General features: G+C 39.9%; 1 protein-coding gene across 6 annotated transcripts in view; it reads right to left on the bottom strand.

Annotated features, from left to right (window-relative positions):
* The window catches only part of LOC105929115 (centrosomal protein of 104 kDa), a 51,278-nt gene extending 38,124 nt beyond the window's left edge, over positions 1 to 13,154 (bottom strand). For 2 of the 6 annotated variants that reach the window (XM_021318623.2, XM_021318622.2), the window contains exons 1-6: positions 12,907 to 13,152; positions 10,550 to 10,688; positions 9,277 to 9,339; positions 5,305 to 5,381; positions 4,355 to 4,523; positions 85 to 240 (exon numbers count right to left, since the gene is read on the bottom strand). In XM_021318623.2, the coding sequence (XP_021174298.2) occupies positions 85 to 240; positions 4,355 to 4,523; positions 5,305 to 5,381; positions 9,277 to 9,339; positions 10,550 to 10,688; positions 12,907 to 13,100 (798 nt within the window). In that variant the 5' untranslated portion in view covers positions 13,101 to 13,152. The other 4 variants (XM_021318626.2, XM_021318624.2, XM_021318630.2 and 1 more) reach the window with 4 other exon arrangements.
* Positions 13,155 to 13,462: the final 308 nt, after the last annotated feature.

Here is a 13,462-nt window from a genome sequence, read left to right on the forward strand (position 1 = left end):
GGACTCTAAAAACTTTGTTCTTTTCATCCCAGTCCACTGGTTCCTACTGTGTAGCTGGAATGCGATCAAGTGCTTATGACTGACCATTGTCATGTCCAGCAGGTTGTGAACTTCCAGCTGTTGGTAGACGCTCTTCCTGTACTCATCCATCACCTCCTTCTTCCTCTTGGCCAGGTCATAGTCCTCTTTTTCGATTGCGTATTTCTTCTCCACATCATAACGAGCCAAACGCTCGCCGACCTGGAAGATGTGAGAATAAATGTTGCTTTCAGAATGTTTATAAAGTCAATCAAGACAGCTGCATAGTGCTATTAGTGTCATATTTCTTTGTATTAGTGCAGCTATCAGCCTAATAATATCATAGCCTGCAATGTTTAGTGATTTTTCTCAGAACCACTTTTGATGGGGCTGTTAGATATTTTTCTTATGTTCTCTCAAGGATCATTAAAGTATGTACAGCTAAGTCACACCTGGCATACTTGGAATTAACATTCCAACGTTCTGACAGGAAACACAACAAGTATGTAACACCTCATTATGTAATAACACCGCAATATGCAATACTGTAATAAAGTTGTGCTTCAAAATGTTATAAAACGTCATTGAAACCGCATTATGTAATAATGTAAGAAAATCTTTGAATGCATTTTGTAAGTCGTTGTGCTGCATTATGTAATAACATTATTTCATTTTGTACAGATTATTGCAAAATGCGGATGTGGCTCTTTTTCTTTAGAAATGATAATGTAATAATGTGGTGCATTATGTAATAAACAATCGCAAACCAGCATTTGTGTTCACCATAACAAATACACTTAATGATCATGTCCTAGATACTAGACATTAAAATCTTTGAAACTTTGTTCAGTGAATGCTAAACCAGTGGCAACTTTGTTTGTTAAGGCCGCAATGAGTTGTCGAATAATAACTACTGGTTGTGTTCCGTCTATCAAGCTTGATTCTGTATCAATGTAAAAAAAATAGATAAGTAAAATACACAAAATGACAGAATTTATGTGAAACTCCAGTGAGGGAAAGGGGGCGTGTATGCTGCACATTTGTGTGATTTAACCAGTGTGTAACCTCCTTCTTGTTCTCTCTTTTACAAAATGCGTTCAAGATTTTTATTACATTTTGTGTCGATTATTACATAATGCGGTTTCAATGTTTCATCACATTTTGAAGCCTGATTTTATTACACTATTACATGTTGCCGCGTTATTACATAATGGGGCATTATAAGGCATTTCTTACAAGATTATAGGATAATATAAAACGGGTATCAATTTTGAAAAACATCACGGATCTGTTTCTTTTTACATTTATTAAAAATGCCATGTTGAAAATTATCAATGCCATTATCAACAATCTCTATTGGCATTACAGCAAACCTATCCCTTCTTAAATTTGCCGACCAGCTTTCTACTCGTATTTCGGTGATATATTTTTGGTGATGAGCTCCAAGCCTTTGATGTTGGAAAGGCTCCTTACCATCACCATCAGAGGAAACACAAGCTGACTTTAAACCCACACCTACTAAGGGTATTAATAATATCGGGCTTACCTTTACATGTTGATCTTTCTATCAAGGCTTAACCACACGTCTTTTGAAACACTTACTTTAATAATCAGCATTGTATCTCTGTTTTGTATCGATTTCTGCTCTGGGCCAGATGTGGGTTGGGAACCCATATCAGAAAAATAGCACGCTTTTAAACGGTTACAGTCTTAAAACCACTAAAATGTTTCGTCACAATCTTCCTGCAGTTTAAAACCTCTTTAATGAGATGACAGAAAAGGTGCTAGAGTGGCCTTTTATTCCAGGCGTTTCTGCTTATTGTTGGTCGGCTGGCACAAGGAAGACTCCTATACTTTTCTTTTAGTCACAAGAAAGATAAATTAAGCTGAAACGTAAAAGAGAGCCACCTATCACTCTTTATTATAAGTTAATGCTGTTTTAAAACTACGGGTAGCAGCTTATCTGTTAAGCTGCCAATAGCAGCTTGGCTACCTGAGCACATAGCCAGACTTAACGGATGGCTAATATCAGCTTCTTATATTGATGTTATTCTATAAAGAGTCAAACAGAAAAAAGTTTTCACACTCTAAAACTAGTACTAAGTTTAGTTTATCACTAATATTATTATTGCTTACATTTCTATATCAAAACAAATCAGTTTTAAATACCATTAACAACACTGTAACAATCTATGTCATACTTTATTAGCAGCACTAGCACTAATTGCCGTTTTAAATGACAGTAATTATATTTTTGTTTGTTTGTTTATACCGTCATACCTGAAACTGTGGTGTTTATACGGATGGAAATAATTAAATCATTAGATTATGCTCGCCTGTCAGACACTTCCTAACCTGTCTGACTGTCTGCAGGCTCTTATGTTCTTTAAATGCATTTAATTTTATGAGTAAAGTTAACATGAGTTGTTCATACAAAAGAGTTACACTTTAAAGGAGCAATAAGTGATTTTTCACCACTAGGTGGAGCTTGAGCAGTGTCTGTAGACCAAAACAAGATGTGTAGCAAGCCACGCCTCTCGCTACCTCCCCTTCAGCAGCAACCCGGCACCCATTTCCCCTCCCCTTCTCACGCGTCGCCTCCTATGCGCATATTTGCAAAGGATGAATAGAATACACAACAAAACAGCCTCACCTCTGGAGGAACATGTCTAGTGAAGAAGTCAGTAACTCATAACTTTATAATGCTGTTAGCAAGAGAACGTTTTGATCCGCGCTGGCGTGCCCTCCACCATCTTGTGCTATGCAACACTGCTGTTGCGATGGCGGCTTATGGGCAGGGAGGGTCTAAGCCCTGAGTGGCAGCTGTTCACGTACACGTGGACGGCCGGCTATGTAAACAAGAGACCGGACAACAATACAGAGAGATGGTACGCGACCTCATGCCATAGTCCATTTAAAAAGATACCTTTAGTTCTTCGCAACACTGTTTTTTTAATTCTACCTAAAACAATGAAATTTTGCTTATTGCTCCTTTGGGTGTCTCTGATGCCAGACCATGAGCTGCTTTAGGCTCAATATGAGCAGTTTAGATACTTCAGATGAATCACCAGGCCTTAGAAAGACTTGAAAACAGATTCCAGAAAGTTGGAGAGCAAGTTTCAGTGAAAGGAAACTATTTGAGCTGAATAAAGCGACGTGGAGGAGTGAGCCAGCCAACATGCTTCAGCACAACGAGAGACGATTCGTTCGAAACGCGTTTAAAGAGAAAGTTAATCATGTTTGATGTCTTAGGAGCTGGTTCTATAATAATTTGTAAACTGTGATAGTTCATGCGGTGATAAACTGACTTTTAAGATGTATGGAAGAAAGAGCAAGTCGCAGCGTGTTTTGGATCATACATCGGCAGATGCTGTGTAATGGAAGCCTCCGACATTATGAGGGTGTGACGAAAGGGGATTTTCAGCATGACTAACTTGTGTCCACAACGCTAACGTGCCATGCTAACAAGCTACCAGCATTTGTGAGACTGCGTGTTATCTGGTTACAGAAGGGCTTTGAACTGCGAGTTGGAAAGACACTGCCCAGGTACCCCGACAGCAGCTGTTGAGCTGGTTAAAAATTCATGGTCTGCATGGTAACACTGGACACAAAGACGGCCTGTAACAGGAATCTGAACAATGTTTAACAGCTTCTGTTACAGGCGGTGGCGAAATCGCACAAGATACCTGCAAAACACAGGATTGAGATTTTCAGGGGACGAAACGTAATGAGTTGATGGGAAAAGGTCTGGATGGTGAAATCTGGATGTGAAAGGCTGATCACTTTAGAATATTTTCTCATTTAACCTTGTTTTAATGTAATATAATAACTCTGTTATTGGTCCAAGAACATAAGCAGCACCAACAGGGTTTGATGTCTTTGCTGAGTAGAATGCCAATATTTATACGGATTTAAAGTATTTGTATTTATATGAATAACTTTCTATGTTTGTATGGAGCATAGACTAATCCACCGCTGCTTTATCCCACTGTCTATCAGCTGGCTAAAGAAACCCCTCATAAAAATGTCCATCAATTGCAAGAAGTCTGATGCCTAATTTGCTTAATTCTATGCGTAGGAATCAAATACCAATGAATAAATATCCTGAATGGCAATTTTATAACAGTAATAATCAATATGTCATATTACTTTAGCAGCAGCGGGAATAATTGTTGCTTCGCTGTTTTAAATCAGATTAATTAGATTGTGTTTGGCGTTTTTCTTTCACATCTTTGTTTTACTGCCCCGCGCCTACAATGCTGACAGTGCATTAGAAATACTCCTTGCATTTAATGTGGAGAACACATAAGCTGTTCATTAGCCTGTTTGGCCCTACCTTCTGAAGGTCTGCGATGGCTTGCTTCAACGTCTTAGCCTCCTCAAAGTTCTCCTGCCGGACCACGTCCTGCTTCTTCTGGTCCAAGAGACGAATGATGTGAGCGACCTCCGGGTCCTGGTACATGTCGAAGGCCAAGTCATCGAACGGGGAGATTGAGGAACATTTGCTGAACGTGAAAGAAGGCACGAAGACAACACATGACGTGCCAGTGCAAATTCTCAGTTATCAGGCTCATCTCAACAGCAAACGGGCTTAAAAACGGAGGCAACCGGACCTTTGCTCAGTTTTTCTGAAAACGCTTCGACACCTATCCAGGTTTTTTTTTCAGTTCTGGTGGCTCGCACACAACTAGTAGTTGGGGCAATACGTGACTGAAGTGGGAATTCAGTTTACAGTTTTATCATGAATGCACCTCTTGCTGGTTCTTTGGTGAAGAATGTTTTAAACAAAAAAAAAAAACATTTTAGGTACGATACTGCTATAAGTATTTCTCAAAAATCATATCTGCATCTCCAAATGTAATATTGTGTCAATAACCCACTGAGATAGAATTTATGATCGAAGACATGCAACAAGATGGAAGACACTTACATGCTCTTCTACCATAAGACCACTCAAACTGATAAATACAGTAAATGATCCACTCTGCTGCGGCTCACATCGAAACATTTCAACTCCACTTTCTTTCATCACTTAAAGCGGAAAGTTCTTGGAACAATTCTTGAAAAAAGCAGGTAATCCCTTTCCAAGGACTGAGACCCTGAGATGTGAGTATATGTTTACATATTCCAAAGATGTGTTTTCTTTCCTTACACGGAAAACCACCTGCATGGTTCCTAAAAAAACGGAAGTGACCATGAAGGACTTGTCTCTCAGACTAAATGGCTTCGCTGAGCTGTGTTATTGCCACAAAACAAAGACACCAGGGCTCAACGGCCGAGCCTCACCCCATGAAGGTCGTGTCCAACGCAGCTTCCTGCTGGGTGCTGTTGAGGTACGGTTCGATCAGCTGGTCCCTGCTTGGCTGGGGGCAAACAGATGGAGAACTTACACATGTGTGCCTCTGCTGCACAGGGCCTAAAGCTGTTCCCCCTTCTTAGGAAGAGCGGTGTTGAACAGAGCATTTTGTCAACCACAAATTTCAGCGTATTTTATTGCCATTTTAAACGATATAGTACAAACACAAGGTAGTGTATTCATCGCTTTTTAATGTGATAAAATGAAATCCAGTGCAAACCAATGGCCATCAGAACTCACCTGATTGTGGCAGAGTCTGGGTGCTATTTATTCTGGGTATTAAATACAGCTGTTCTGTGACAGCCTTAGAGGAACGACACAGACATGAGTAAGAAAGTTGTGTAGAAGGACAATCCAGAGTTACGTCATCCAATGTAATAATTTGATACCATTGAAAAGAACACCTTTCGGTCCATAATACAAAAGTAGAAAGTGTATAACGCAACTGAAAACCTAACACGACATGGCTGGGGAGAGTTAATCAGAAAAGTATGTAATTCTGTAGAAATCTACAGCTCATGTCGAAGAGTCTGCAGACATCTCAGCTGTTCATGCCACAAAACTCCACTATATTGGAAAAGTGGCAAGAAGACGGCCATTATTTGAAGAAAGTCATTAGAAGTCCCACAAGTACTACGGGGGGAAAAGGCAACCGTGTGGGAAAAGGTGCTCTGAGAGAATGGTTTAGATCATATGTGCCAAAGTCAGGCAGCTGGCCCAGATTTTGCCCACAGTGTAAGTATATTTGCCCTGAGAAATCATTCCAAATGTATGTTAGAGCTGGCAGTGCAGACACAGCTAATGTTACAAATCCCAGAATTCCCTCCTGGTGCGTTAGCGTGTCAATCACGACCAACAAGTCCCCCTCCTGTGTTGACATTAATTAGCAAACCTCGTGTTACCACTAATCCCTTCAGGCCACCACTATCAAGGTTGGCTCATAACTTTGTCCAAGTCTTTAATTCTGACCCACTGTGTATTTGAGTTGGACGCCCCTGGTTTAGATCCACCTTGTGCGTTGGAAAGGCCCGGACAAAGTTCAGACCTACATTCAATTGAATGTGTTGCATAACTTAACAATTTGGTGCTCACGTCATGTCATGATGTTCCATCCGATCGCACTGAGCGTGAGCTATTTTGCAAGGTGGAATGGAAAACCATTGTGCTTCCAAATGTGCAAATCAAATAAGTGCATACCCAAAAGCTGCCAGAGGCAGTTCTGCAAAGTATTGACACAGTGACAGTGTCCGCATGCACGACACATATTGTTTGAATTGGTGACAAATTTTGAAAAGGATGTGTGTGTTTTTTTCGTCCGCTGCACAATTATGCACTACTTTGCGTTTGTCGGTTGAATAAAATCCCAATGAAATAAACTGAAGTTGGTGGTCATGAAATAAAGGTTCATGATCCAGTGAATACATGAACACACACACACACATACACACACAGATCGCCACTCAACCATGGCTCAGCCCCTCAAGGTTTCACCAGTCAATTGTCATGGTTTTGAAAGCCAATAAAGAAAAACCCTTTTTGGTGTATTGTCTCCGATATCTCAGCAGGTAACCTGCTCACGGCAAGGGACAAAGTTCTTGTAAAGCAGCACTTCCTCCTGGCCAGAAAAGGGCTGGAACAGGAACCATATACTTCTCCCAAAGTTTATTTATTATCATGCACCCTTAACTGAGAAGGTAAAGTTTAGTCAAAGCGGACACTTGCCCACAACTTTTCAAAACTCCCTGTTTTGTGCGTGAACCCACTTCAAGAAACAGTGAACCTAAAAAAGTAGACGAGTAAGTTGCCGGGGCCACAAAAGACAGAAACTAGCTTCTTAAGGTATGTTGTTGCCTTCTTCTTAGGAAGGGAGCTAATATGACGTCAATTTTACTCAAACTCGATCCAGTGGTCTTAGTGCAGAATCACTTTTGTCATGCAAACAAACATTATCCAAATTGGTCAGCCAGAGACCAAGCTGCCCAAGCATTTAATTGAGCCATTGTGTTAAAAAAATTAAAGAAAGAAATAATTACATTAATAAAAATCAAGTGTCCTAAAGGTTATTGATTTTTATTGAGCGAATAATTCTTTAATATGTTATTTCCTCAAATAATGTTTTAGGTGACTCAGATTTGCATCGCCAGGGGTTTGAACACAGAGCAAAAATTTTTTCTAAATTAGTTAAGCTAATTTGATCTCATTCCACATTATTTGAAATGCACTTCAGTTCTCTTAACTTGGAACTGCAGTGAACCAGGATTCACTGAATCACTCAGATGATGGTTTTGACCAATTTTGCTTCTAGTGTGTGTCCATTGTTCCTTAGTCCAGTGTTTTTCATTGGAAAAAAATCACGAGGCACACTACCAACCAAAAATGTTAAACAAATGATACTCTGTAGCTTCTATATTAACAATATAGTCATTCTTATCAAAGGGTCTTGAATAGGAATTAAATAAACACAAACATGTGTTTTTGTCATCTTTTATATTTCTTCTTTCAAGTTTTCAAAAAATCTCTTTAGACCAATTAGGTGAAAATGAGATGAAATTGGATAATTTTCCACGGCACACCTGACGGTCACTCACGCAGCACAGTGGTTGAAAAACACTGCCTTAGTCTATTTTTATCTTAATTTTGCTAATTAGTTCTAGTTAAGTTTCACTTGCCTAGTAAAGAGGATTTATTGATTGAAACATTGTGTTAATTCAGATAAACAACATTCTATAGTGATGTTCTCTGGATGTTCATTTTATTTCTGTTTATTAGATTCATGAACTTGAAAAGAAGTTGTCACTCCATATTCTATATGTGTGCAGAGTTTGCTGTGTTCAAATCATCCTTTCAACTATTGCCCTGATATCAGCTGTTTGGGGCTGATATTCAACACCTAACAGACCAAGAGCTATTTGTTAAACATTAAATAACTTAACAACTTGCGCAACGGCACAACATCTACATCACTGCCGTAAGACAAGGTGGAGATGAGACGTCTTCAATGAAATTCATTGGTTCGACCAGGAAATAAGTAATCCTTGTTCTACATATTTACACCAGCGCTCCAATTTCCCGAAAACTCATAACGCCGATCCAGAAGACCCGGCCGACTCTGGCCGACGCTCCAGGCAAGAACGTTGCTGTGATGGAGGTGCTCGGTCAGATTAGAGGAGCAACAATGTGCAGCTTGTTCGCTGGAATCTGTGCGAGGGGAGCCCACACTTTCCACGCGAGGCTGTGTGTCAGTGCGTGTGCACACGCGTGTGCGTTGGAAGGCCGTCTCGCTCCCCCAGAAGCCGTCCATCTGCAGGACTATCTGATTACACTCGCCGACTGAGGGCCTCCTGTTTGATTTACATAGTGCCCTCTCTTTGTGTCTCATTACGACACGGGCGACACGTATCAACTACGCAGGTAAACACTTGTAAAAATAAATATAGATGCTTGTAGAGTCTAGTCGGGCCTGAGAGGCGATTTCAGATTCGCATACATCGAAATGACGTTACATACTTCTAGAAATGGGCCAAGAATTTTACACTAACAGGTCGATTTGCAGTATGTTGTGCGAGTCTGTCCCCTTCTCCATCGTCGCCCTATATTCTAACAGAAAAAGGCAACTGCTGTAGGCTGGAGAGAACAAAAACTTAAAAAATAAAATGAAATAGAGGAAAAAAATTATAAACGGACTAGAATTTATGGTAATGTCGTGCAGCACAGTATGTAATAAACATTTCTAAACATTTCTGTTTTCAGTATGGCAAACGTGTCTCAGCGGGTTTAGTCTAAGGTGGTAAAATAAAAAAAAATTCAAAATGACGAGAGTCCCATGTCAGTCCAACATCCCCCCCTTCTGCCGGGCAAATGTAAATTCAGCACTGAGAGCAATGAGGAGACTGGTTACTTACCGTGGAGTGAAACGTGCCGCCATCCAGAGAATCCCCCAGAACGTTGATGGCAACCAGGGCAACCTGAGAAATAAACATGGCTTGACTGCGAGGTCCTTGAAAGAGGACGGTGATTATTATAATACAGATTTCTTCTAGTTTTGTTGTTGTTCCTTTTAAGGTTTTATGGCCTCGATCCATCAGCAGAGTGACAACAAGGGCAGAGAGAGGGTGAGACATGGAGCAAATGGCGGGGGATTTTAGGAATCAAACCTGGGACGAGGACTAGAGCCCCTGCAGTGTCCACTCCACCACTGAGCCTATACTTTAGCTTTTTTTTTAACAAGATGTTTTTACATGGTCAAACTAAAGCAAAAAAACATAGTCTGCGTAAATCCAGAAGGTGGCGTTCAGGTGATGATTTCATTTGTTTCAAGAACAAAAACGATCAACCCTCCCTATTAAAACCCAGATTAGTTGTGATTAACCACATTTTTTGGAAAGCTGAATTACCCTAACTACACCATTGCCAGATTACTACTAAGCCTGAAGAATCATAAAAATCACTGAAAAGATAACCTGTCTGACAACATGAAGTAGGCAACAGCAAAAAAATCTCAAACAGCAACACATAACGCCCTGATCAACGCAGGGGGAGACTAGGACGCCTTTACAGGTTTGTGCATGTAGAGCATACAGTATAAAGCGCACATGTCATAAAGACACGCATGTGTCCTCTTGCAGATTTCTTCTGCTATTTTGTCACTCTTCCTTAAATGTTTAAGGATGTAAATATCAGAGTTAAACTAAGTAAATAAACATGGTGATTCCATTTATTAAAGGGAAACACTATCCAATCCAATCTAGTCCTTTGTGATTACCGACAGGCCGGCAGAATAAAATAAAAATCACTAAAAGATAATATCTGACATGAAGTAGGCTTTAAAAATTTCCAAAAGCAACCAACCATGCTCTGATCTAAAGAAATTCAAGGAAAAAAATGAGAACGTAATTGACATCTATCAGTTTGTAAAGGGTTAAAAAGTGAGAATCATAACCCACAAACCCAGGCAACATGGAAAACTGGTGAACGTTCCCAGGGGTTTCCCACCTACCGAAATGACTCCAACTCACGGTCACAAACGATCCCTGAAGAACATCTAAAGCACTGCAGACCAGTTATGGTCAGTGTTCATGATTCAAAATGAGGAAAAACTGGGGAAAACACGTTTATCTACGGGAGAGTCCCATACTGAAAAGCAAACTGCAACCCCTCTGGTTGCTAAGCCAGTACCTGATTGTAGCGATTGTAACGGTTGCCATGGTTCCTGTGGAGGGTAATTCTCAGATACATTCCGACGGCGTCAACATGGACCGACTTTAGCTCCCGCGCTTTGAAACCGGTCTTCTCGTTATCCGACAACGACACATACCTGTTGTGAGAGTGGAACTTGGTTATTTTAGAATATGTTCGCGGCTGCTAGATTCAAACTACAGATGTTTGAGAACACATAAACTAACTCAGTAATTTGAGCTCAAAAATCCAATACATGAATCCATTAATTATTTCCAAGTGAGAGACCATCATGTACAGCAGACCTGCATCACCTGGGATTATCCAGTTCAGAGAGGGCGTGTTCTTTTTTTATTTACATTTTTTTTACTTGTAGTATTGGTAAAAAGTTGGTTGAATAAAGGGTTAAGTTTGAATTCAGTGTTTGTTTGTTCTTTAATAATAATAATAATAATAATAATAATAATAATAATAATAATAATAATAATAATTTAACTTTATTGATCTCACAATAGAGAAATTTACTTCTGCATCTTAACCCATCCCCTTGGGGAGTAGTGGGCTGCCATTGTGCGGCACCTGGGGAGCAATTGGGGGTTAAGGGTCTTGCTCAGGGACCCAGAATGGCAGCTTGTGGGAGTTGAACTCAGAACCTCTGGGACCGAAGCTCTGTGCTCTAACCAGAGCACAGATAGGTCTAAGATAGGTCATCAAGCGACAACATAAAATGGCCAGGGCTGCACTTAAAATACATATGTTTTGAATTTTTTGGATAATTATCAATATCGATCAATACGATTTCTATTTTATCAACCGTATTTTTTGGACTATAAGTCACACTTTTTTTTCATTGTTTGGTCGATCCTGCGACTTACAGTCAGGTGCGACTTAAATATAAATTTTAAATGGTATTGAACAACATGGACCAGTGAGTAAACATTACCGTCTATAGCCGCGAGAGGGCTAGCTCAGTAGTTACCGTACCTGCCGTCTGAGAGACGCTTCTAGGATGGAGAAAAGGTGTTAGACTGAGGATCACCGGCGTGACGTTGGACTTTATACAAGGAGGAAGTCCCTCCTCCTTTGGCCGACGTCACTTCTGTATGCCAGTAAGGACTGGCGTAATGTAATAGAGCTTCTGGGCGACATGCACTAGGTGTCTCATTGTAAGATACCAAAACGAAGGTTGAAAAATAACTTTCCCGGTTTGAGTAGGTTGCTGACTCGTTATGCTAATTTACCTTTCACTCCTAGCTGTCCAACTGTGGATAAAATTTTTTTGTTGATTTGGTGGCTTTATTTTTCCTATATAGGTCTTAAAACTGTTTTGAATGGTTCTATTATTCACTTCTTTTTAGTTTTTATCTCTTTTGTCTCAGCACCTTGTCGTTTGTATTTTAGCTTGTGTAGCACCTTGTGCAGCATGTGGATTGTTGAAAAGTGCTACATAAATAAACTCCGATCGATTCCATTGATTACCCTATTCAACCTTCCAGGTATGGTCCATGTTATTCAGCCAGTTGTGGATGATGCATTTGTTGGCTTACCAGATTCAATGTCATTTTTTAGTCTTGGATTGTGTTAAAGAAATTTTAAAATAAATGTGACCTATAGTCCAGCGCAACTTACATGTTTTCTTCCTCTTTATGACGCCTTTTGGACTGATGCGACTTATAGTCTGAAAAATTGAATCTCAGGAAAGTAAAAAAAATAAATATATATATATATATATATATATATATATAAATATATATATATATATATATATATATATATATATATATATATATATATATATATATATATATCCTTACTGACTTAAAACAGGAACATGTACTCGGATTTAACGTCACAAAGAGAGAAACAATGTTAGTTTTTTTCATACATGCATCCATATGTCCGGTTTCAATTATAACCTTGGTGACCTTCGAGGTTCTTACACTTTTTTATTTATAAGCCCATATTTTTCCAGCCTCAAACGTTGTTTTTTTATATAACATTCTGAGTACAAAACAATCACAGTGAACTCCTAAAATAGGTTACGCAAATCTGTTTTATTTTGAGAGTGTGGCTGTTTTACAGCTTTTTTGGCATGTGGAATAACAGTGCTATTTTTAACTCTTACTTGCCAAATAAAGATGGCCGTGTTTTATAATGGATGCAGATTATTCAAAGCATGACTTATGCACATCAGCCTCTTTACTTTTTTGGTAAAAATCTAAAACAATCATCAGTTTTAGAGTGCTTTTTGCCATTTTAATGAGAAAATGGCCTGGAAATTCAAACATTTCTCCATACTGTAGACTGTGTAGAAACCGTAGACACAAAACAAAGGCCGGTAAAGTCGGGGGTCTTACCCAAGTCTACGAAACTGTCCAGGAAAGCCTGAAGGGCTGACATCAGGAAGGCTGTCTCCAACATGAAATTCAACCCTGGCTGGGATCATGTACTGGTGCGCCAGCAACTGCAGCTTCCTTATCCTGCTTCTCTCCGCCAGCTGGAGGGTGAGATGCTGAGGATAGGCGCAAAGCCTGTCCAAATGTTGATGCATAGAAGTTAGGCTTGGTTTAAAAGGCAGAAAAAAAGAGCAACTTTAGAAAACAGCGTGTTTATATATAAATAATAAAAACAGTCTGTCTGGCAGTCTACCCTGCCACGGGCACCAACTCACTACCAGGTGGTGATCTGTTGACTACCACTCTCTTGACCCCTGGCCCAAGGTGGCCACCTTGACGGACCTCCTTTTGGACAATGACGTTCCCCAGGAGTAGGACTGAAAGATTAATTGCATTTGCAATAATATCGCGATAGGATAAAACGCGATTTTCTAACCGCAATGGACGCGATTTGACGGGTCATGTGATCGGGGGGTGACTCGCTAGCAAAGTAACACAGAGGGAAAGTCGTTATCGT

Source organism: Fundulus heteroclitus, chromosome 1 (genome assembly GCF_011125445.2).
Source record: "Fundulus heteroclitus isolate FHET01 chromosome 1, MU-UCD_Fhet_4.1, whole genome shotgun sequence".
NCBI lineage: Eukaryota > Metazoa > Chordata > Actinopteri > Cyprinodontiformes > Fundulidae > Fundulus > Fundulus heteroclitus.